Consider the following 25,214-nt stretch of genomic DNA (forward strand, 5'->3'; position numbering starts at 1 on the left):
TTTGTCCTTGTACGTTCCCCAGCTGTTTCTTCTACGTGTATCCGTACAGGAGGGGGTTGAAAAGTGCCCCCTGCTGTGTCTATTTGTGAAGCCTCTCGTTGGCGCCGGCTCAAGCTGGTAGGGCGAACATAGATATTATCACTTTATATTACTGACATGAGTAGGTTTATAGCAAACGGCTGCTTACTGACAGTACAGTCGTATTTACACACAACAGCAGTAGAGACTTCCCTCGCCCTCCAGCTCTGTTTTGGTGAATATCTGATAGAACTATCCGGCTCTTTTGTTGCTACCCGAGCAACTTCTTTCCCATTAAAACCTGAGTGGATTTGCTTGGATGGAATGTCTGCAGCCATAAAAGTAATCGAACAGCTACATTTCAAAGAGAATTCATATGACAGCCTCTTTGTGACATACAATTGAGCTCCGGTCTCATTATAACGCCACCTAAACCTCAGTGAGCAATAATGAAGATATGTCAGCTTTCAGTGGAGCCTCGGGGCACAAAATTCCTCTCCTGCTTGGTTCAAAAAATCCCTTCACAGGTCAGGAGCTCACATGAAACAGCAGGTCTCTCAGCGGGATGAAGGGTGTGTCTGGTTTGTACCCAGGAAATGATCGCTGCTCCACAATAGCAGAACTGGTTTGACCGCAAACATATCTTCCCTTAAGGGTTAGCAACACCTGCTGCTGCTCCGTTAGTTCAGAGGAGAGAAGCTGCACGCCGCTCTTGACTCCGGGAGAGAGACGAGGCTGACATGGCTGCAACCACTGCCCAGCCGATGGGGAGCCTGCCCAGTGGACTCGGGATATGCACCACAGCCCCAGATGTCTTCTACCTGCCTGAGCTGGTGAGTGGAAGGAAAAGGAATCAGTCAATCCATGAAATGACCTCTCAGCATTTGGAACGTGAAGCCAACAAACAATGCAGTTCAGGTTGTAAATTCATGTTGTTCTTTGACATGAGTACGTTTGTTTGTTTGTTTGTTTTTTTAAGAGCAAAACATAGAAAAATGAAATGATAACCACACGGAATCTTTTTTTTGTAATTTTGAAATTCACATAAGGATGATGTCATGGTATTATAATATTGACAAAGACTTCAAAGGTTCTGAGTTCATACTGGCTCATTATCATAGCATTGTTATCATTATTATAGACAGAAAAAACTGTGCAATACAAAATGTGTATTTTGATGGAACTGGAGATGATGAGCCGTCGTCCCCTAAGACGGAGCCTCCACGTCTTTTTTGTATCTCACGTTTCACTCACAGTGTATCGCTGTTACTCGTGGAGGCAGGAATGCGGGCAACTCTTCTTCTCCTTCAACGATGACAAAAGCTCGAAACTGATCTGAGTTCATGTGGGATGACTCCGGTCCTGGCTTGTTTATTTTAGACTTTTATTTATTAATGGAGGGGCCGGGAGGTATTTTCCATGTCATTCATGATTCAATGAGTCCAGTCAGAGCTGCACGAGAAAAAAACAACAGGTCTGCACACACACACACACACACACACACACACACACACACACACACACACACACACACACACACACACAAATGTTTAACGATGCTAAAAAGAGACTTTCATAAAAGGCATTAATCTTTCATCACGCGGGGGGGGGGGGGGCAGCTGTCTCTCATTTTCCTGCATCTTGCGTGCACGTCATCCTTGGCGTCTCATCTTGAATGCACCCTCACCAGTTTCTGTGGGTCCGTTTTCACACGACGGTTCTTCTGATTGCAAAAAAACATTTCACATTTCAACTGCAAGAACTTTGGTCACATGATTTAATCATTATGAATAACGTCATTTCTACAGTGCTCTGAATTCAAAGGGAAATTCTTGGGAAAAAAAATGGCTCTGGAAAAATGGCCAGACTTTAGCGCAAATCTGTGTAAATCATCTGTAATATCATATGTGTGGCTCAGAGGGACATACGTGGCCAGGGTCCACATCCACACGCTTGTCAAAGGGACCATCAGAGCACTGAACCCAGCTCAGAAGATTCAGCCTTTTCACTTCAGCTTTTAGAGACTTTTTCTCTGTCGGGTCTGAATTGTTTTGCCCCTTTGTCCTGCCAGCCTGAATCTTAAACCAACTAAAGCTGAGTCTCACAGACCCTCAGCAGTGGGACGCAGACCCTCAGCAGTAGGACGCAGACCCTCAGCAGTAGGACGCAGACCAGGACGCAGACCCTCAGCAGTAGGACGCAGACCCTCAGCAGTAGGACGCAGACCCTCAGCAGTAGGACGCAGACCAGGACGCAGACCCTCAGCAGTAGGATGCAGACCCTCAGCAGTAGGACGCAGACCCTCAGCAGTAGGACACAGACCCTCAGCAGTAGGACGCAGACCCTCAGCAGTAGGACACAGACCCTCAGCAGTAGGACGCAGACCCTCAGCAGTAGGACGCAGACCCTCAGCAGTAGGACGCAGACCAGGATGCAGACCTTCAGCAGTAGGACACAGACCCTCAGCAGTAGGACACAGACCCTCAGCAGTAGGACGCAGACCCTCAGCAGTAGGACGCAGTGATGTGCAGGTTAAAAGAAAACAGATTGTAGTTATTAAAGCTTCACCTGCGCATCTTACAAGCCTCCTCCAACATGCGGCTGCTTGCCAGATGTCTGTGTTTATCGGTCCTGACTCATCTTGATGTCTGTCAGGTTGCACAACTGAAATCTCACGCTTTTGTAATCTAAACAAAAGTTCATCCAGGCCTTGAAGGAGCCTCGTGCCTTCTTAAAAAAGTCCCATCAGCCCTACGCCTTCGCAAGCGATGGAGGCTAGTATTTTTACAATGCCACTCTATTATTCCCTCTGTTGTAGTTCCTCGGTGCTAAGCGGTGACTCAGCGAAATAATTGTTATATTAGTTATTAGTGTTCAGTCCTCAGATACAGTATTTTCTAATTGGGGTTTATTTTTTCTCTTCCTGCTGAGAATCACAAATCATTCTAATAAGCTTTAATCTGCCTTTTAACAAGACATCTGGACGTGGGAGCAATTATTGCTGCTACTGTGCGTGACTCATGCGGCGCTCTGGTCCGGATCAGCCCGCGACATAAATTATTGTCAGTTTAAGATGCCCGCAGCATCCGCCAGGCTGGGTGTCACACCGTCGAACACAATGGAGAAGCACAGGGACACTCAACCCTCCGGACGTGGCTAATGCCACCCTTGTTGAGCTCTGAGAAATGCTTTTAAGAGTCAAGACAAGTGTTTGTTTTGCACGGATTTAGAAAGATAAGGCCTCTGGTCCTGCTAATTGTAGTCATGGGCTGCAATTTGACCAATTTGTTGGTTTTTATGGCCCAGTAAAGAAAAAAGTAAGCTTCAAATTGCAGTAAAACTACCTCCAGGAAACTTTCAGCCAAAGTATTTATTTCAGGTGTACTGGTGTAAATCCTCCTGTGTTTTCACAACAATGAGGGTGACATCTCAGGCTGTGTCCAAGTCACAATGATGGTACTTAGAGCTAAAATGACTCTCTGAAGAGCCTCTTTTAATCTGCAAAAGCTTCAAAATGTTGCTGTATTTTCTTTTTGTGCTTTTTTTTTTTTTTTTTTTTTAAACAATGGCTTCTCATTCAACCTGGCTTCTCCAGACTGAAACAGGTCTGCCTGATAGTGAGACCGTGGAGGTCAAAGGTCATTTGAGGGAAGAAAAGGAGCAGAAACAAAGAGTATCAGCAGACATTGGTGCTGCTGGCAGTATGTCACGTCTTTAGGGAGCGACTCCTTTCCAAGTCTGGGTGGGACGAACCAAAAGAGACGTTAAAAATGGACAAATAGGTGTTGTTAATAAAAAGCAGAAGCGCCATGTCACATCTGTTGCTTTGCATTGTTGTTTGTAAATGTAGTCTGGTAGAAATCGGGGTTGCTGACTGAATGAATCTGCCGCCTCAAGAGAAATTAGAAACCTCAGAAATCCAACCACCATCTGTGCACCTCCGTCTCCACAGGTGTTTGGAGGTTTGGTGTGGATCCTGGTGGCGTCCACCTACGTGGTCCCTCCCAACCCGCTGGGCTGGGTGATGTTCGTCTCTGTCTTCTGCTTCGTCATGACCTTCTTCTGGATCATCATTTTCGCTTCTGGGGGTCACAAGAACGGTTCTGGCTGGGCTGCTGCTGTAAGACGTGACAGAAAGAGAGAAGCAGTTCAGAATGGGGGGGGAGGGGGGGGGGGACATGAGGAATGAACGAGATGAGAAAAAGGGTTTGTGACGTGGGCGTGTTGTGACGTGAACTTATCTGTGTGAACAGGACTTCGCTTATCACGGCCTGGCGGCGTTCTTCTACCTCAGTGCGGCGGTGGACCTGGCTTACATCACCTTTATAATCAAAGAAGTCAATGCTAAATTCTACAAGATTGACATCGCTGCTGTGGTGAGAGAAACATCCAGACAGACAGACAGACAGACAGATCATGCATTCAATGTTACTGGAAAGTCCACAGTCGCTAGGATGCTCGCCTCATTTTACATCTTGGATTGGTTGATTTGTCTTTTCCAGCTGAGTCCTAACATTTATTTTTGAGTGACAGTACCACAGCATTTATTCTGAAGCGACATAAATGACTACTTTACCAGCACTGTGACTTCTGAGGGAATCATCACTGCTCCTGCATTCGGCAACATCGAACCGTCGCTAAGACAGAATTACGGACCAGCGATTCTGATCAAAAATAAATGAAGTCATTTATTTATTTGTTTCAAATGAATGCAAAATTATTGCGGTGTTTTTCTTTCAGGTGTTTGCCTACGTGGCCACGCTGCTCTACTTTGTCCACGCCATCCTGTCCTCCATCCGATGGAAAAACTTCTGAGGAGAGTCACTGAATGACAGACATGTCCAAGACGTACTGTGCTATCTGTGTGTGTGTGTGTGCGTGTGTACGTGCGTGTGTGTGTGTGCGTGACAATGCACAAGCAACATAAGCAATCTTGTGAGTGTGTGTCATCCCTCGTGTGCACAATGACAGGTATGTTTTTATACACCAACAAGAAGTCACTGGATTCCTGCCTCTTTTTTTTTTTTTTTTTAATGGAACGCGAGTCGTTTTCGCCGAAGCGCTTCTAGACTTCGCAAAAGGCGCACGAATGAAGAAGCCGCCTTGTTACACCAATGGAGACGAATGAACGCGATACTCACAAAAAATCACGACTTTCCAAATGATCCAATTAGCGTCCAGCCATTTTTTTGGACGTTTGTAGATTAAAATTAGCGATGTAATACTGTGCTCTATTTTTTTTTTTAAATCCTTAAATCATCTTGAGGCATTGATTGGTGCCATACCTGTTTGCCATTTTAGAGAAGCACGGAGACAGTGACTCACACCGCTTACTAACCTGAAATCTTAGATTTAAAGGGCTTCATGTGATAATCTGTGTCAATTCTTGTGCATGAAACTGAAATCAATGACTTATCTCACACATGCAAGAACCACGCTGCAGAACGAGCTCGTAGGTGAAGTTAACGTCGCTAAAATGAGCGGTCAGACTGGAAACATTGAGCTTGAACGATGAAGGGAACAGCTAGAGAAGGAAACATTTAAATAAATAACTTTAGGAATAGTTGAGGAACATGCTTATTGATCCAATTTCAATAATTTAATCTTTTTTTTTTGTGAAAAGACAATTTTCTGTCCTAAAATGTCTGTAAGCACCAAAAATGAAGTGATTAAAATAATATCAGCTGGAACTAGATGTTGGAAAATGTTATGTTGTATAGGTGGAATGAAGCATATAATTAAAGTTGAAAGGCTTTTTTTTTTTAACAGCAGAATTTTTAATCCGCATACTGGCCTCACCTTTCCTCTGTTAAAAGCATCTTTAAAGTCATTTTAATAGGCTGACGTGCGTTCGTCTAGTCAAATCTTTTCGTTCTTTTCTGTACGTCAACAATCACCTGTAGGCTGATTAAAGAAGCAGCCAAGTCTATGTTTTTAAAATTTTTTTTTTTTTTTTTGATAGACTGTAAGACCTCTGGCAGAAAAGCAGTTTTGTCATTTTATATTCAAGATTAAAACGAGATCAAACGTTTCCGAGTCCTTGTTTTTATTTGCATGAAGTAAGAAATTGAAGCTTTTTTTTTTTTTTTTTTTAAAGCCAGCTAAATGGTCAGTGGGGGGGGGGGGGGGGGGGTCCTGTGTGAAACTGCTGTTCATGCGCATAAAGGAGCATTAAGATTAGCTTTTGGAGATCAAGCTGGCAGGAATAGCCAGAGTTATTCCAGGAGAGAGAGAGAGAGAGAATAAAAACTTGGTTCCAGCAAATGTAGTTGTAAAAGAATACATTGTTACTTTCATGATGTGTGGTTTTAATATAAACTGGAGCCTAATTTCACAGTATTCTCGGGATCAACCCCACCAGCCCAGCTAGCCAGGTTAGCTAGTTCCTGCTGCCTATGCTAAGCTAACTGACACCTGCTCTTGCGTACAAGGGCAAAGCGCATGACTTCAACTTTTCAAGTACGAGTATAAAAAAAATGTTGTTTCCTTGTCTGCTTTTCCACAAGCTGAACTCCCAAATAACACAAACAACACTCCCAAAGAAATGAATTGTTGTATGAGAAATGTCCTCTTATTAACTACATGGAATGGCATCTCATCAGTCAGGAGTGGTTCATCGTCCAGCACAGATGACTTGATGGATAAAAGAGGACTTTATTGTTCGTGTGACCTCACGGTGATGAAAGAAGTGCTGGCAGGTCTTCATTTTACAGAAACATCACAATGATCTTGACAAACTCGTACTTTATTTCAGTGGTTGGGGGAGGAAACAGAGTGCCTTCTGACACGAAGCAAACATTTATATCCACGCAGAGAATGTATCTGATGAGGAAGCTTTTACATCTGAATGTTGGATTTTACTTTGTGGTCGTATGCATGTTGTTTCGTTTCCAGATTTTAACATGTGACACCTGTTCTGTGGTCGGTCACCAATCCACTCCCGAGCTACCAGATGGTCCGTTTGACGCTAGACCAGATCGATTTTTTGCCTTCCTGTTTAGTTTTTATTTCTTTCCATTCCAGTGGGATGTCGAGGATCTCATCTTTGGGTTTTGGGTCGAGTCGAATGCCATTTTGGGGACTCGCAACCACAAAGGGTAGAGGGCCACACTCGGACCTAAACTCCACAACGTGGAGCTGCTGCTTGTCTGCCAGATTCTGGTGGGTTTGCTGCGGGATGAATGAAGAAGGGATACAAGTTAGCCTAGGGTAACAGGGGTGGAGGGCAAAAGGGTTCCCTCTACTTCATCAGAATCAGTTCTCTCTTCTTTCGCAGCTTCTTGATGTCACTGGAGTACCGGAAAGTATTTAATCCTTTAAATTCAAGCTAAAGATGGTATATTCAGAAACATGCAGCTGGGAAACGAGATGTTATACGATCAAGTGCTTGCTGATTACTACAAATGTGTCATAAATGCTGAATCAGCCTCTGCGTCCTCACCTGATTGACTAATCCACTGAAGAGGGCCTTGGTGATGTTGAGGAGGTTGGTGGATCCATGTACTTTGCAGTACATGTCCTTGATACCAATCAGTTTACAAATAGTGATGATGGCGCGGTGGCAGCGCAGACCGTAACCTGCAGACACACACAAGCGAGCGCCCACACGCAGAACTCAAATCTACAGTGAGGCACGTTGTTCAATAAGCAGCCTTATGAGAGTCACAGCATCCTCGAAATGTTTGGAACCAACGAGATCGGTAAAGTCACTCTTTCAAAGAACAGCACTTGTGATTTGAGAACTGTTCAGAAACTACGCTGCCGATGCAAAATGTTTTTAAGACACAAATACACTTTGAGTTTATGGAGTTCCGGATTTACCGACATATCTTAGACAGTGTAACAAAACATTGGGGTTTTAGCAATACGCCAGAGAGAACCACAGAACTCAACTCCGGCTTTTAACCAAACATCCATTGATGAAACTCAGCGACTTTGAGAGGAGGGAACCTCAACAGCTTATTTCCAGGTTCTAAAGCTCATCACAGCATCTCGAGCTCCAAACTCTCACGAGAGAAACCAGTCTCCCGATTCCAACCAATAAACAGAGCGGATCAAAACCTACCTTTGTTCTGCTTCTTCATGCAAAGAGCTGTCCTTTTGAAGCTGGAATCGATGTCGTGATAAACTGTTGGGGAGACAAACGTCACTCACTCACTGGACGCAGAGAAGGAGAAGCCAGAAACACGTAACAATAATAGACTAATTATTATCTAAAGACTAATTATTTTCAAGTCTTCTGTGTCATTTCCACACAAAGACGCTTTTGTTCCGCTTCTTTTCTCCTGCCGTCCCTCTGGGTTGTCTACCTGTCCACCAGATGTCCCTGCACATGCCAGCGTCTCCTGCTCTCAGCAGCAGCTGGAGCTCATTAGTGATTCAGCCTCACAGCCCCAGACAAGAGCTGAGAGACGCCTGACGAGACGCTTGAACTCCATCGCCTCGGGGTACCACCTGCACTCAGAGTACAAGACTTTGGGGGCTGATACATATTCTGATACATGGGAGTAATTAAAGTTAATGGATGTAAATCAGTCAAGGTTCCCTGTATATCAAAAGTGCTGCCACAGTACAAACACTAGATACACTTTGATCAATAATCAATTTATGGCGAATTTGAAAGCCGCCATTAGCTTCAAGCAAAATATACATGGCTGGCAGGGAAAAAATGACGAGCGTTTCAGACACCTATTGGTGAGTTACTGAAAGGCAAAGTACACTTTCTGCAGGCACCACATCCTCCGAACACAAACTTGAGGAGTGAAGAGGGTCGAGGAGGAGAGCAACAGAAGTGGGAGATAATTTGGCGCCAAGAGGACCCGTCCTGCTGGGTGAGGAAATCTAAATGTCACACACACACACAAACACAACCCTCAGCGGGGGGCTGAACATTTGCTGCAGCTGCGGGAGGTCCAGGTTGGGAAGACTGTGCATGTCTCGATGTGTGAGTCAGCGATTCAAACAGCGACAATGTCAAATTTGGGGGGGGGGGGGGGGGGGAATTAAACATCCTTCCCGATAGACGCTGTGACTTCAGCTCCACCTCACTCCTCTGACAACGTTTATACACGCTAGCTCCACTCGCACAGGAGTTTTAGCACCATTTCAGAATTTAACTTTGCCCATATCCCTTAAAAAGCGTCACATGACCACGTGACATGCTTGTGCAGATCGTCAACTCTGAGTTTGGCTGCTCAGTTGCAGAAAATGCTTGGGAGGACGAAGAGCAAAGGGAAGAGTTAGACAGAGACATCGTAGCTCAGTAAGGACACGGTGGGACTGTGGAATATAACAACGGGGGCGGGGGGCAAGGGATGCAAGCGGGGACCCGCCCCTTGGGGGCCTTAACAGGAAGTGAAGTTTGTGCTCTGCTGGGGGACTGAGACTCACACACATCCATCTTTCTGGCTTTGCTCTGTAGCTGCTGAGCGGAGCTTTACAGTAAGAAAGTACAGGTGGTACACACCACGACATCATCAGTAGTCTGACTCTACTACAGTTTTGAGGTATGTTTCTTAAAATAGTACAAGCAAGTACCTCTTGGAATAGCAAGAGGAGGAGAAAACGTAGCGGGAGGAAGAGCAGGAGAGGATGAAGGAGGAAGGATGGGGGGATGAGGATGAGAGAAACTGGACCAGGACTGGAGTGAAACAACTCCCGTGGACTTACTGGTGTGGTCGTTGTATCTCTCAATGTAGTACAGGAAGTGCAATGCTCGATTTTTGGCCTGCAGAGGAAGAATGTAGAAATGCTAAAATATCTTGGGTCAAGATTCGAGATGACATCAAATGTGAATATTAACTCCAGAGCTGACTCTTGGCGATGGCTTGCTTGGCTGTGGGTGTCATTTGCGTTCGTACCTTCCTGAGAGCCGATCTTCTGTCTTCAGACTTGCCCAGAGCAAACCCTGCAGGACGACGACGACAAGCAGATGTCAAACAAAACTGGTTCCTGCACTTCCCAGCACGTTAAGCGACCGAAGAAGACTTTTCTCCAACTTTAAACCGTCAGACTAACGTTTCGGTTGTATTCCGCAGTTTTATTCAAGCAGCATCTTCTACTTTTGTAAACACCGCATCTCATCAGCAGTCATCAAACCTGCACCATTCGATTTGTAGGCCACTTGATGGCAGCAGAGACAGCTGATATATCTATTTTTATTATCATCATTATTATAATAACACTTAAACGTTCAGCATTACATAAATATCACCATTCCTTTAAAGTGGTTTCTCTGTCCACCTGGTTAGCAGAGGTCCTGCATTCACTGTAGATCTATTTTTGTTCTCTATCATCCCCTGGGGGAAATATTAACCTTTTTACCTGTTAAATCCTCTACTCCTCACCAGCTAATAAAGTACCTTCATCGTTTAATGCCAGAAAGTTTGTTAATGGTGAAATTTAAGAGCTTTGTCTGTGAAACCGGCTGCCTCCTTGGGTGGAAATGACCCATATAGCAAAGAGAGTGAAGCAAAGAAGGGAAAGTTGTGGCAGGACAGTTAAACATTGAGCTGAAATGAAGCTGCATTTAGCACAGACGAGCTGAAGAGCTGGGAGAACTCTCTGTGGGTTGTTACTTAACTGACTCTATTCAACTAAAAGTACTTTAACAAATGCTGCAGGCTTAATGAGCTAAGCTCTGTTTTCCAACCTGCGGCTCCCTTGCCGTTTCCCACGGCGACCAGGCAGCTGATGGTCCTCTTCCTGCCATCTCTGGCCGTCATGTTGAACACAGCCTTCAACTGCGACACCACAAACAACAATAAACATCATCAAACTGTGAAAGAGCATGAATGTGTTCATGAGTGAGATTTTACGCAAGTTGTGCCTGTTGGTCCCTTGTTTCCAGTCCTGATGCTGACAGGTGTGTGTGTGTGTGTGTGTGTGTGTGTGTGTGTGTGTGTGTGTGTGTGTGTGTGTGTAGACTGTCAAACCAACAGTTGAGACATTTCTTTGTGAATATTCATGCAGGCGTGTGTCAATGAACAAAAGGATTCCTGTCCAGATTCAAACATTTTGTCTTTCTTTTCACTCACACACACACACACACACACACACACACACACACACACACACACACGCACGCACACACACCAACACCACCAGGGGGCAGTGCAGATACAGCACAGGGAGAGAGATGGCAGGAAGGGTAGATGAAGAGTAAACCACAGAGGAGTGAAGGAGAGGAAGAAAGGAGCAGGTGCAAACAGAGCGGGTGGGTCAAAGACATGCGGGCCAAACAGGACGTACACAGGGGGAAAAAAAACAAAAACAATGAAGTAACTTGAGAACGGATGTTGAAAGGGAAAATAAAAAAAAGTGGTGGCTGACAGGAGGGAGTAGACAACAAGAAGACAGAGGAGAGAGATCTGGCTGGGCTAGAATAGAGAGATGGAGAAGAGAAAAGAGGAGAAGAAGGGTTGAGGGAATAGCGGACGAGAGGAAACAACTCATTTCCTCTTATGACTGCATTTAACAATTCATCATTGATTTTCTGCCAATTAATGTCATGATTAACTGATGGATCGTTGAGTTAATAAAATTTAGGAAAACGCTCATAGCACGTTCCTGTATTGACATGTTGTAATTGCTGGTTCATCAAAGGACCTTTGTTCAGCCCCCTCCCCACACACACACACACACACACACACACACACGAGCCGAAGAGACCCAAGAGATCATTCTGTTTACCGTTACAGTGACACAACCACTGGTAACTATCTCATGTGAACAGATACCTGACCTACAGCCACAAGTTTACACCACTGCCAAACGCAGGCAGGCTTCCGTTGCTATTAGCAACCCTTGAATATCCTCATGCTATTCATTTCTCTACAGGTACAATCAACATCTTTTTAAAAATTGTTCAAAAAACCCCAAAACAAAACAAAACTGCCGCTATTAAATATCTGTATGATTTGGCTTGAAGTTTCTTTTTAACATAATTTCTATTATATCAAAAATATACATCACACAAAAACACATGACTTTGTTCTGCTCAGCTTGTGGCTATTTCCATCTACTAGCTGCCAGATCTGTAATTCCAGACCCTGAGGTACAATCAGCTCCAGCTGATCCTGGAAACGCTTTTGAGGAGAAAAGCCTCAACACTCCACCTGACACGAGCGCCACGAGGCTTAAAAGTTGCAGGAGAGAGATAAAGGGAGCGCTAGAGAGGGAGAATATCAGAGGAGCACGCACGTGAAGGCACATGCAGGCTGAAACTGTGTTTTAGTGGGTACAAGATTACGTTACAATGCGTGTGTCACCGTGTGTGTGTGTGTGCATGCATTACCATTTTATTAAGACTCCAGATACAAACTGCTGACTGTCAAAGAAACCTTTACGACCAGCTTCACCACACACACACACGCACACGCACATACACACACTGGCTGGAAGTTTCCCTCTCTACTATAAAAATCCACCACCATTTCAACTTCAAGAGCTGGCATAGCCGCTGAATTATGACACATAAAACTAATAATTACAGTAATGAGTCAGTTTAGTTCAGTCACTGGATCATTAATGGAGTCTCATATTCTGTCGCTTTCTTCAGTAACTGATGGTGTTTAAATGAGTGACAAATTAAGAGAACAACAGTCAGTGAGTGAGTGAGTGAGTGGAGGTCTCCCAACACTGAGGGGAACGACTGTCCTCACAGTGAAACCCAATCCATTGCTCATTTAAAACACTGATTAATACAACTCCAAGTGTAATTGATGACGAGACAGACAGACACTGGTTGAAATGTTTTGGAGCAGTGTTTTGTGTACTGTTGAAATTGTGTGACAGTGGACGGGTTTTGTATTGTGTTCAAGTTGTTCCTTTTGAGCTGGAAACAGGGAAGACATGGGAAATACTGCTGGTTTCTGAGCTTGTGCTGGGGTGGTGATGCACTGGACTGTGCTGTCAATCATGTCCTTGACTGAATGTTTTGTTCGGTCTCACTAGCAGAACTGAGTCCGCCCAATAAGAGTGCGTTTCTCACTCACAGAACCCTCCAGGTTCCTACCTGTGGTTTATCCAGACATACATGACTTGTCGGCAGTGTCCTGAATGTTTGGAGCAAAGCCTTATATGGAGTTCCACCTGAGAGCGGCTCCTTTGTGTAGTGACACCTAGTGGTACAATCTGGTATACCAGCTCAGCATTCCAAGCCCACCTTGACAACCCAAAGACACTCCATCTTGTGACTAGGATCCAGGTGTACTTCTATTGCTCTATATAAAGAGCAGCGGGAGTTTTTTCCACACCATCGGGCTCCATGTTCAGGGATCATCAGGGACCTTTGGGGGTCTTATCAAGGTCAAAAACCTCTACATGCATCTCAAGATTTCTGTCACCGCCACAGAGCATCAGTGACAGAGCAGGATTGAAGCTGATGGAACCTCAAAGTCAAGATCTGCCCTCAGCATCACTAGTTATGTAAAACACACACACACACACACACACACACACACACACACACACACACACACACTTCAGGAAAGGGCTTATAATTTGACTGCAGGGCCACAACAGAAGGATTGGGGTCAGAATAGCAGCAAACACCAAAAAACTGAAAACACAACCCTCTAACACACACACACACACACACACACACACACACACACACACACACACGAGCTGCCTGCTTGGCAACAACTACTGCATACACGCCAGTATCTACTATCTATCAGGGATAGATACTACAGTGCTGGTTCACTACCAACATCCCGGGAGTTTGACAGTCCTCGCTCTGCTACAGTAGCAGAGATACTGGACAGTGGCGACAAGCAGGAGGGTCACAGTGAGGATTCAACAGGTCTGCTTGTTGATGTGTGTGAAGGAAATCAGAGACGCAGCAGAGTTTCTGCTGGAGAAACGCGACGTTAATGCTGTTGCGAGGGAAAGAGAGTGTGTGTGTGTGTGTCTGTGTGAGAGCATTTCTTGAGTCTGAAATAAGACTCCAAAAAATGCACGAGTGACCCCGGTGCTGCACAGTATATTTTAAGGACCAACCCAGTTGAACCACTTCCTGGAAAAGTGGCCTGGGATATACAGGACAATGTTGTTTTACTGTTGTTAGCGGTCCCTCGCATTAGCTTCAAGCTAAATATACGTGACTGCCTCCTCTGGCATTCTGGAGTCACAAAAAATAACCATCTTTTTGAGCTCATGAAACCCACTTGTGAGTGCCTGACAGGCAAAGTACACAGTTTTGGGTTGCAGACCTGCAAAGGATGAGGAGACAACATTTCTTGGTGTCAAACGTGAGGGCTGTCTTGTGTGGTGGAAGATAAAGAAACTCAAAGATCCTGAGCACACGGGTGCTGAAACCGTTTTCGTAAATCAACAAGTTATTCAGAGCGACTTGCAGCTACTGCGAGGGAGTTTCTATTCCAAGTGTGTCTCCAGTGATGTTGAGCTTTTGGCTTCACATTTGTTACTTTCAATGAAGATGCAGCAGTTCTGGCTCAGGGTTGGCAGCGGAGCAGATGGGCTGAGTTTTCCTCCACCGGATGGACGACAGCATGGTGGTGGGAGGATGCTTCTCAATCACTCTCACTTCTGTTTCATTTCTTATTTTCAATTCTCAATCTGTTGCTGCACGACTCCTTATCCGTATCCGTCTATGCTCCGCAGCGCAGGGAGGAGTTTTCACCCCGTGGAACCAGACGACTGTGAGAGCATCAACCTTTGCCAACGCTCGGCACCTCTCTGACTTACTGGAGCACAGCCACACTTTGCCTCAACTCAACTGGACCAGAAGTCGATATGAAACTTTGTAAACTTGATGTTTAGTGCATTTGGTTCCACAGCTACTTACTGTTCATGTCAGTATCTTCAAATGTGCACATAAAGGGCACATACTGGATGTTTCTATTGTCTTAAAAACAAAGCCATCACTCTAACAGCCTTTTCTATTTGAAAAACTGAAATATCAAACATGCTTGGAAAAGCATTTGGTTAAAAACAGTCAAAATTAGATTAATTTGAGCAAGCTAATAATCACCTGCATTAGCTCTCTGTCTGTGAGTCCCTTAAGTACTAAGTTCTGTATGTGCTCCAACACATCTAATCCAACTCAAAGAAGGAGCTACGTGGTGCTCATTCAGCCTCCTCCTGTCTGTAAACTTTCAGCAAAACTTTCAAGGTTGTTGACTTCAGAGAGACGAGAAAAAAACAAGAGGACAAAAACTCTTGTTCCGACAACGACGAGCTCCATCTCTGTTAATGAAATCACGGAGCCCAGTGGAAGTGGCTGCTGCAGCTGGAGAGGGGCCATGAGCATTACTTCCCTCTCCCATTTCTTTAAGTCTGCTCACTGTACTTCCCTTCACTTCCTTTTTCATCTCTCTAAAGATGCACTTGGCTGCAGATTTTTTTTTTTTTTTTTACCAACACCAAGCCAGAAAAGGGAGGATTCTCCTCAATGCAATGTTCTGATGCGCTAATGTGATGTTGGGATATTGAACAGGAAGTGCACTCCGAGAGCAGAGACCTCCTTCAAGGCCAATTAGAGTCCACTCCTCCATTATACACAGTTCCCCTACTGACTTCATCTGGAAATAGCGCCAAAACTACTACATATTTTACAGTTGTTCCCAAACTGTGGGGCAGAACTGCAAAGGGTCGGGGGAGGAGGACACAGGGTCTGAAATTATCACCCAAAATGTGGCGTGTAGATCTCAGAAGGACAATCCAGGCAGGGAAATGTCTGAGCCCAAATAGCGATGTAATAAGTTTCAGATGACGTCTATCAGGCATCTACATGCTGCTGGTAGTAGTAGTCCCTCGAAAGGGCGTCACCACACATGCACCGCAACTCCTCACCCCCGCTGCACCAAACTCGTTCACCCTAAAGGGCACATCACTCATCTGCACTTGAGAGACGCAGTCGCATTATTTCTACATCATAATTAGATCGATCACAGCATAAAAGCACCCGCGTGCGATCAACCTCATGATGCCTTCACACGCACCTCGTAAACCCCTCAAGTCTATTTTTAAATTGTTGTTTAAAATAGATCGCCTCATGGCTTCTCAACTCTCACAACTTCTCCCCCTCTCTCACTTTCTCTTCCACTTCCGAAGCTTGTGTTCCTCCTCCTCCTCCTCCTCCCCCTCCTCTTCCCCCCGGTGGATATATTCACTAATGGTATGCTGGTGTCATTGTCCTTGGGAGAAAAGCCTTTTATTCCAGTAAGCCTTTTTGATTTCATTAGGCCAGAACTTACACACACACACACACACACACACACACAGAGGATATATTTATGGAGGGAGATGGCACCATAAAAGTGTCCATCAGTTTCCAGGGGGGAGCCTAATTTCACTCTTATTTATGCAGGCTGGAGGACTGAAGAAGACTATCAATATAACACACACACGCACACGCGACAGAGCAGCAGGTGATGCCTTTAAATACTGATTTCCTTGCATATGAATGTGTGTGAGAGCAGAAGAGGCTAAAGACAATGTTCTGTCAAAGAATGACAGTTGTGTGTGTGTGTGTGTGCACCTGTTGATCTTTAGAGAGGGAACACATCTTCGTGAGGTGATTTTTTTGATGATTTTTATTTTGATGTGACACCTTCAAAGGGAAGTTTGAGGGTTAAGACTTGATTGTTGGGTTTAGGTTAGAAATGGGTTTAGGCCCAGGTTAGGGGTGAGACACTTGCTGTAGTTTTTATGGTTTGGGGCAAGGGTATCCATTATGTCAATGAATGTCCTCGATGATATCTGCACAAGTGTGTGTGTGTGTACATGTGTGCGTCTGAGACCTTGTACCAGAGCCTCCATTAGTTGAGCTGGGTCCATTAGCGGTAAATGAATTAAGGTAAAATACAGCATCACAGAGAAAGAATCTAAATGAACTGGGTCTGTCTGTGCAATATCTCAACTGTCTCTAAGCTGCTCACACACACACACACACACACACACACACACACACACACACACACACACAGAGGAGCTGTATGTGAGAACACAAATGTCTGAATCAGTCAGACTGGACATTAAAGAGACTCAAACCTGCCAGCTCCTCAGTACAAAGTCTTCGTACTACTACTGCTCCTGAGAGGACAGGTACAATCAGAGGACAAATTTCAATCCAGTCCGACAATTAAGACCTTCCTCTTCTTCTCCTTGGTAGGTTACAGGAAAACTACACTTCTCCAGGTTTTCATCTGTTGCGGAAATGACGGCAACCCTGATCAGGACGTGCGAATGCAGAGGATGTCAGGTGAAAAGTTCATTTTCATGATAGAGTTGCATGGGATTATATATTCTTCTCCAAGCTAAACACTTATTTAAACTCTGTAGGAAAAGCCCAGACCAACCAGATGCTGACGATTCTGAGATTTATTGAACTCTCTTCTTCTAGAGATGTTGACTTTTGCCATCAAAGGAGATTCCATTGTTTTTCAATCAATATGGGGGCAATTTCTTCAAATGATTCATCATACAATTCATAATCCTCGTGGGACATATTCTAAGAGGATAAATGGGTTCTTAAATTTGTTTTCTTATTTCTTCATGATCATCATTTCATTTTACTACTCAGAACACAGACACATTATCCATTGACTTCAGCTTCTGTATTACCTTAATAAATATATTTTACTCTTGTAATAGGCACATGCTAATGCTAATGTGACGTCTGACCAGGGCCTAGCTTAGACATCCAGAAGAGGCTCGGAGTAGAAGCGCTGATAATTCTTTCAATCAGTGTGCGGTGAACTGGGATTTTTCTCATCAGAGATAACAAGAGATAAACTTACCTCAATAACGCGTGAATCAAAGTCATGATAGGTTTCTGGGGAGGGAGAGCGAGAGAGAGAGAGAGAGTGATTTAGTTTTAAAAAGAAACGCACACACATCCACACGGATTCCCAGCCCATATAAACAGATTAAACTGGGCTTCAGCAAGCGTAACAAATACCTTGAAGCCCTTGCCTGAACGTAACAAGTCGACACCGTTTATTGTCGGTGACCTCTGAAAGATCCAACTCTCCAAACAGCTGCCTGTTCCCCTCAAACCAATTAAAAACAAACAAAGGAGCGCTGATTCAAAGGCTCCAAAGAGAACACACACACGCACACACACACACACACACACACACACACACACACAGCTGGGGCATTAGCCCACCATCTGTAAGAAACTAAACCTGATCAGAGTCAAGCAACCTAGTTACAGCGCCCTACACATCCCCTTTGCCAGGCCTGGTGTGAGGATGTGTGAAAGAAAATGTTTCTACATCTAAGAGAGTGTGTGTTTACAACGCAGTGGAGCCTGTTAGCGCAGGGAAGAGTGAGTAGTAATATCAGGGGGGAAAAGAACGCTATCGAGGATGAGAGAGTGAATACAAGGAGCAAGAAACAAGGAAAACTACAGAACCTGGTCCCTCATCTGTCAGCAGTTTCAGGTAAACGGGCTGAGCTGTGTGCCGACAGCAAAGACCGGGGTCTAAACGTGTAATGAGGCTGGGAATAGGAGGCTGGCAGCTCCATCAGAGAGTCAGCCGGAGTTAACCAGCTGTGCTCCTCAGTGTTTGTGATGAAGAGTTGCACCTTAATGAGCAGCAGAGACCACTTGTAACCCAACATTACTCTCAACCTTCAACCCTGATAGAAACCTTCCTGTTGCAGGAGGCAGGAGGGAACGAATTTTGGAGCTCTGCCTTATTTCTTGCGGTGTTGTCCATTAATACCCCCCCTCCCAATGATTCAAGTATATCCTTCCACATTATTGATGGAAAATTATCCGAAGCAGCCATCCCATTTTCACTCAACAGTGGAAACACATGGAATGTGTCAAATTAATTCCAGGAGCGTTTAATTCTCACGGAGATAGCAGGAAAGCTGTGTCACACTTGGGCGGCATGGCTCAGGGGTGGAGTGGCCGTCTAGCAACCAAAGGGTCGCTGGTTCAATCCTCGACCCCGGTGACCATGTCCAAGTGTCCTTGAGCAAGATACTGAACCCATAATTGCTCCTGATGAGTAGGTTGGCGCCTTGCATGGTAGCCTCCCCCATCAGTGTGTGAGTGTGTGTGTGAACGGGTGAATGAGACGACACTGTAAAGCACTTTGAGTGCCGCTAAGGTAGAAAAGCGCGATATAAAATTGAGCCCATTTACCATTTGTACACACCAATCAGGATTTAAGATGTTCACACTGGAAAGATGACAAAATTAAGTTCGTCATGGCAGGTACTGAGACGTCAGCAGTCCAATGAACTGTAACCATAGCCTAACTTAACTGTGTATGTTGGATTACTGAGTGATTTCTTGTACAACAAATTTTTAAAAAATGACACCAAAACAACAGAGAAGGTGCTGGACTACTTTCCAGTCGTGAGCAGATGACTCCTTTTTTCTGGTGCATCATGTTCAGTGCAACTGCTGCGGTTGTAGATTTTTTTTTTTTTTTTTTTTTTGCTCGAGTCTATAGTTCAAACTTAACACTGACTGAGGGGTGTTTGTTCATCCCTCCCAGGGGCTATAAACAAGTTTGCTCCATTGCTTCCTGCCATTTCCATGCCAATAACAAGAACACGCGCCGTGGCATCAGCTGCAAATTACCACGTTCACCTGGGTGGGGCACTTCCATCAATGTTGCTTGCCACTGATTGAATCTTTTCCCATTGCAGATAAAACCAGATGTTAGCAGGGATTTTGTGTGTGTGTGTGTGTATCTGTGTGTGTGTGTGTGTGTGTGTGGTGGGGGCAGTGGAAAAGAGGGCTTCAATATGACAAACAGGACTCTCTCTTTCCATCTCTCCAGGATTCAAACTGGAGAGACGTGTTGATTTTTTTTCTGTGGATGCTAACAGATTTCCCTGCTGCCTTCAAACCCATCAAATAGAGGAGCGACTGTCACAAGAATCTCAAGCACAGTGCTAAGAACAGCAGTGAAGTAAATGCACTTGGTTCCATTTGAGCTGGATTGGAATACAAAAAAAACACAGGCGTGCCTCTATTGTGTGTAAGTTACCTCCGTCGGGTCCAGGATCAGGGGGACCCAGACTAATGCCACCCATGGAGCGCCCCGTCCATCCTCTCTCCTTCCTCGTCCTCATCGTCTTCCTTCTCACCCAATCGTCCCTCCAACGCGCTGCGGGGGAGACAGAGCCATCGCATTGAGTGCTAAAGCCAGAAGAGGCCACAGCGTACAGCACATGATAAAATATTACATGTACTATTTGTTGTTGTCAAATTAACAGTTAGCTGTTAACGAATGCGATCACGGGGGAGACATGTCGGCGGCCGGGATCTCACCGGTCATACGGTTGGACCCTGAGTTTCTCAAGATTAGGACCTCAGTTTTCATGCTGATGCCTCCTGGTGGCTCTTTTCCTCTTAAATAACATCTCTTTGGCTTTGATGGGAATTTGTCATTTTACAGGGATGTTTGCAACCAGCTGTTGCTCCGCTGCTCTGGAGCAAAACAGCATCTTCCTGTTTTTTAACGCAACAATCTGATCTGTTCCTGAATTAACACAGGTGTGGGAAGTAATGGTGGCACCTTGTCATGTTTATGGTACTCTGTGGTAATTTGGTATGTATGTGTGTCCCGTTTGAGTGTGTTTAGTGTGTATAAGCACTTCTGTCAGATGTGATCTTCTGCTGCTCGCTCTGGCTTCTTTGACTAAACGGCTGCATGACCCCGTCCTTCTCCATCCGGCTATTGAGACCAGGCCACAGGAAACCACCAGCACCTGAAAAGAGAACATGTGCAACAGAAGAGATCAAATGTGCAGGAGTAGAAAAAAATACTTTGTGTTGGATGACAGGGAGAGGACTAGAATGACAAAAAACTGCCTTCCTCAGCCAAATTCAGTATGAATGGAATTATTTGCGATGCTGGACAGATCCGAGCGACATCTCTCCACAGTGGCTGATTTTCACCAATGTAACATCCTTGTGAGCAAACATGATTCTTAAATGCATGAACAGATAACAGAGTTGTCTGCTTTTTCATTAATCCAAGTCTGGCTGAGCCTTTCAAGCTTGATTTCTGCTCCAAAAGTACTGAGGCTACTGAACGAGAAGTCTGTGGGCTGGCAGACAAATTAAAAAACAAGCAACGGGGCTGCAGAAGCACATGAACATGTTGCACATTTGTATAGGACATTTATCAAACTATTTTATTTGTTCGATATCTGTTTGCAAACCAGCGAGTGCCCCACTATCAGAAAGATGGGTTGTCTAAACCAGTCATAAGAAACAAGGAAACGCTAACTTCCTTAGCATGAGCAACAGTCTCAGTTTAACAGACGAAGGCTCCAAAATCCACCAATGGTTTCAGGATTTGTGTGGTCACTAAAAGCATAATAACACAAGATTTCCAGTCTCTCTATGTGGTGTCTCACTGTCACCTCTTGAGGCACAAAGTGGTATCATAAGACGGATCAAGAGCGCTAGCTAATTACAAAATATGTGCCAACAACTGGAAATGTCTTGTGGGCATTTGCAAAGCTTCACGGTTCAATTCAAAGACCATAGATGGTGAGGCAGAAGTGAGGGAGATAAGTTTGTTTCAGATGAAAGAGAAGACTTCTGACAAACTGAGTGACAGGGAGATTGAGTTTGATCGTTTCTTTTCGAGAAAAGTGATTAAAATCAAAGGAAAACAGGAAGACGCCTCAGGCAGAGACACTGAGGGGCGACTCCTCTCCCTACGAGAGGAATGTAATAAATGACTGCACGCCAGCTGATGAACATTCTCCACAGTCGTATCCATCAGCTGCTTATTAACATTCCTGAGACACACGCGTCTCAATGAATCGACTCCAGACCCATCATCTGCTGTGTTAACTTTACGGACTGTAGTTTGTCTTCTACATTTTGTACCCAGCATTATAATCATTTAAATAAATCTTAAACTGAGAAAAAGAGCTGAGTATGTGCTTATCTATGATTTGTGTATCACTGATTGTTACCTGTTGGTAAGGAAAAATGCATTAGACAGGATTATCAACCACAACACGACAATGAGGAGGACAAAAATCTGAAAAATGATGTAAACAATCCCCAACACCTTCGGACAATTTCTCATTTGCGTGCTCTCAGAAAGTTTTTAAAGACATTTTCACATTTAAAAAAATAAAAAGATTTGTATTCTCTTGACTTAACACAGGGAGACGGTCTCACCATCTCCGATGGACTGCGCTCGGTTCAGATCCTTCCTAAATTTGCGTTTGACTCTCTTGCCTCTGCCCTTCTTGCCTCCAGCTCCCGTCTCCGCCAACACACCTTTCCATAGATCATCAGCTGTCACTGTAAGCACGCACGCACGCACGCACACACACACACACACACACACACACACACACGAGACATCCCAACAATGTTTGTTGATGTATCCTTCATGTATAACTGGAAACCACTGTGAAATTTTGACAGATAACAGAGAACTTCAGTCATTTCCACGCTTTACTCGTCAATACAAGAAAACCCCTGTGAATGACTCCTTCCTATGAGGCTGCAGCTGAATTTGTGCTGCTCGTCTCCATAAACATTGTTTCGATTCAAGTTGTCTACGGAAAAAACAACTCAATTTCACTTTAAAACTTAAACCAACGACTCTGTGAATGCATGGACTCTGGAGGCTGCGAGGGTGAGGAATAAAGATGTCCAAACAGTGATGTATGGGGTCACCTGGAGAGCTGCTGCAGTTAAAGCCCTATAAACTCAGAAGGGGATATGCAGCTGGTCCAGGTTAGGCTCCTGAGGTAAACCCTCAGAGAGCAGAACTCAAGCAAAACCCTCTTGAAAGCGAATATAAAAATAAAGTTAAAGGGGAAATAAGCTCAGACATGCCATTGGAGCACGTCAGGTGCTGAAAAGAGCCAAGATGTGTGTTTGTAGGTGTGCTCCTGCGACTGGGAGTGACACGCTGACAGAACCTAAACATTTAAATGGCGGAGAGAAGCTGAGGCACTGACAGAGTGAATGAGATGATTAAAAGCGGAGGGAGCTGCTGCGCTCGCCAGCCAGAGACTGACTGGAAGCCCAGAATGTGTTCTGACAACTCCACATATGCACATTTGAGATACTGTCATCCTGCTGACACCTTACAAGCTCCATTAACACGAGGATGGAGCTGGTACTTGGAGGCGGACTGCACCCCTCAACTTAACCTGTTCTAAGAGGAGGTGAGTCCCCACACTTCCTGGGATAAAGAGGTAGGGTGAAGCGGGTACGATAAATTCCCCAGAATTCCTTGCAAATCACCGGCAAGATGGCAGTGCAAATGACCCAAGCAACCATCATATATAAGGTTCCCCATTTTAGATTCACAATAACCATTATATTATTCTCGTTTCACTCTGTTTCAGTGTATTCTGGTCTTTTTAGTCGTAACAGCATATCACCCTTCCATTCCCTGGACTGCTTGATTCCATAGTCATGTGTAATCCCTTCTACCCAAGCTACACAGGCAGTGACAAGCCTCCCACGCATGAACACACAGGCTCAAAACAGAATTCTCTGCCGCTCTCAACCTGCAGTCTGAACAGCACAAAGTGAAGGGAACTTCTAAGCTGTGGAACGGACAAAGAAAAAGCTGAAACACACCATAAAGCTCTGCAAAGCTGAGGTGAGCTGCAGAGTTGGGTGGTAACCGCAGGCAGGTTCATCATTCACTTCATTTGCAATTTCATCCTTTTATATTAAATATGTTGGATGAGGGGGAAAAAAAAACGAATATTGCAAATACATTTTTGGAGCAGCAACAGCAATTCAAAGCATTTGATAAACCGCTCTAAACATACAGACGCCCGACAGCTACTGCCAGCAGATGAAATCATGATGGTTTTTCCTTCACATGATGTTGGAAATCATCACTTCTTTTTTGTGTTGTCATTACATTTGTTGAAGAAGCTGCCATGTCTGGTTTGCTGCCATGACGTTCCAGGCATTAGTGGAAGTGCAGGGTTTCTTTGTAGGGTGGCAGCTGAGCCCCAACTGGCAAACCGGGACACAGAAAGTAATCCGCCCATGGTGTGGAACGGCGCTGCACCTGAGCAAGAGAGACCAACGAAAACCTCAGTAACACTTACATAGTTCAGAAAAAAAGACACCACAATACACACACTCAAACAAGTGTTCGTCTTTTAGATTTACTGTATGACACTGAACAAAAAAAAAAAGCTTTTCCAAAGCTTAAATTTATGGACCTTCCCTTGATAATTTCCTATCTTTCATCTCTTTAGAAGGGATGCGCATTCATGCAGCTCTAACATTTACGTAGATACAAGAGGAAAAAGGAACACACGATACCCTGAAGACAACTGCAAACGCTACAGAGCTCAGTTTTGACTTTTAGTTGCAGCCGCATTTCTCAACAGATGGCGGAGTGAGAAAAATAAGTTGAGATTTCACTGACATAAATGTTGTTCAGAACGATAGTAAGTACGCCGAACTAATGTGTGTGTCAACACAGTGTGGAAAAGCGATGTGGTTGCCTTCTCAAAAGGTGCTGTCTTTTATTAATAAGCCGGGAATTATTAAAATGCAATAACTTTGAAGGGAATTTGGTAGGATACCTAAATGACGTAAAGGCGCAAGTACAGTTTTAAGTTTTATGTCACAGGCTTGATGTTAATCACGGAGAGCAACATGACTATGATTGGACCCGCTTGTTTAAGCACCTAAATGTCATTTCAATCCAATCCAACGCGCACATTTGATCGCAAAGAATGCTATTTGTCTGACAAATGTGTCCCGGTCAATATTCAGGACCAAGTAGAACCAAAAACACACATCACCAAATATACATAAAGCTAAAACACTCTGACATAAAGACTATATCGTTTCAAGTGATATGTTAAAGAGCGAAACAAGGAATAATTTACCTCCAAGAGAACTGCGGAGGGCAAAACAGACCCGCATGGACGCCGCCATGTTGGATTTTAGACCCGTTAGACAGACACATCGAGTTGTCCGAAATATGCCTGATCAAAAATGAAAGCAAACATTTTGAAATTGTGGGGTTCGTATTTTCTTCTTTTAAAGGATTTGACGGTTCATTGACAAACAACAGATAATACACATTTTCGTTTATCAAGTTAAGACCTTCTTAATTTTCTCGTGCAATTTTCTTTTTCTTTTTAGGCCTACAGGAACGCCATACTTGGGAATTGATTACAAAGAGATGTTTAGAATTATCGCCAAAGTTATCACCATTTACAATTGAGCTGTG

At 44.4% G+C, this 25,214-nt stretch overlaps 2 protein-coding genes across 2 annotated transcripts; one reads left to right on the forward strand and one right to left on the reverse strand.

Annotated features, from left to right (window-relative positions):
* The first annotated feature begins 658 nt into the window (after positions 1-658).
* On the forward strand, positions 659-6,049 carry LOC147247229 (myelin and lymphocyte protein-like). Its single transcript, XM_086179638.1, has 4 exons — positions 659-851; positions 3,971-4,138; positions 4,272-4,394; positions 4,759-6,049. Exons 1-4 carry the CDS (start codon positions 759-761, stop codon positions 4,831-4,833), a joined length of 459 nt encoding a protein of 152 aa, XP_086035764.1. The 5' UTR covers positions 659-758; the 3' UTR covers positions 4,834-6,049.
* Positions 6,050-6,145: 96 nt separating this feature from the next.
* mrps5 (mitochondrial ribosomal protein S5) lies at positions 6,146-24,978 on the reverse strand. The gene is made up of 12 exons (XM_086179636.1): positions 24,868-24,978; positions 23,880-24,032; positions 22,163-22,288; positions 20,614-20,727; positions 20,004-20,123; positions 17,787-17,821; positions 10,670-10,760; positions 9,879-9,925; positions 9,688-9,745; positions 8,084-8,146; positions 7,460-7,596; positions 6,146-7,188 (listed from the first exon to the last, which is right to left on the reverse strand). Exons 1-12 carry the CDS (start codon positions 24,914-24,916, stop codon positions 6,964-6,966), a joined length of 1,218 nt encoding a protein of 405 aa, XP_086035762.1. The 5' UTR covers positions 24,917-24,978; the 3' UTR covers positions 6,146-6,963.
* Positions 24,979-25,214: the final 236 nt, after the last annotated feature.

This window comes from Aulostomus chinensis, chromosome 16 (assembly GCF_037954235.1).
Source record: "Aulostomus chinensis isolate RoL2024-O1b breed Wild chromosome 16, RoL_Achi_v1.0, whole genome shotgun sequence".
Taxonomy (NCBI): Eukaryota; Metazoa; Chordata; class Actinopteri; order Syngnathiformes; family Aulostomidae; genus Aulostomus; species Aulostomus chinensis.

Bases quoted from the DNA above. Each gene is read 5' to 3' on its own strand.
- LOC147247229 (XM_086179638.1), top strand. From the start codon at position 759: ATGGCTGCAACCACTGCCCAGCCGATGGGGAGCCTGCCCAGTGGACTC. The intron at 4,139-4,271 runs GTAAGACGTGAC...CTGTGTGAACAG, and splicing joins GTTCTGGCTGGGCTGCTGCT to GACTTCGCTTATCACGGCCT. The intron at 4,395-4,758 runs GTGAGAGAAACA...TTTTTCTTTCAG, and splicing joins AGATTGACATCGCTGCTGTG to GTGTTTGCCTACGTGGCCAC.
- mrps5 (XM_086179636.1), bottom strand. From the start codon at position 24,916: ATGGCGGCGTCCATGCGGGTCTGTTTTGCCCTCCGCAGTTCTCTTGGA. The intron at 9,926-10,669 runs GTTGGAAAACAG...GTCGTCCTGCAG, and splicing joins AAACGGCAAGGGAGCCGCAG to GGTTTGCTCTGGGCAAGTCT. The intron at 8,147-9,687 runs GTAAGTCCACGG...TCTCCCCAACAG, and splicing joins GAGATACAACGACCACACCA to TTTATCACGACATCGATTCC.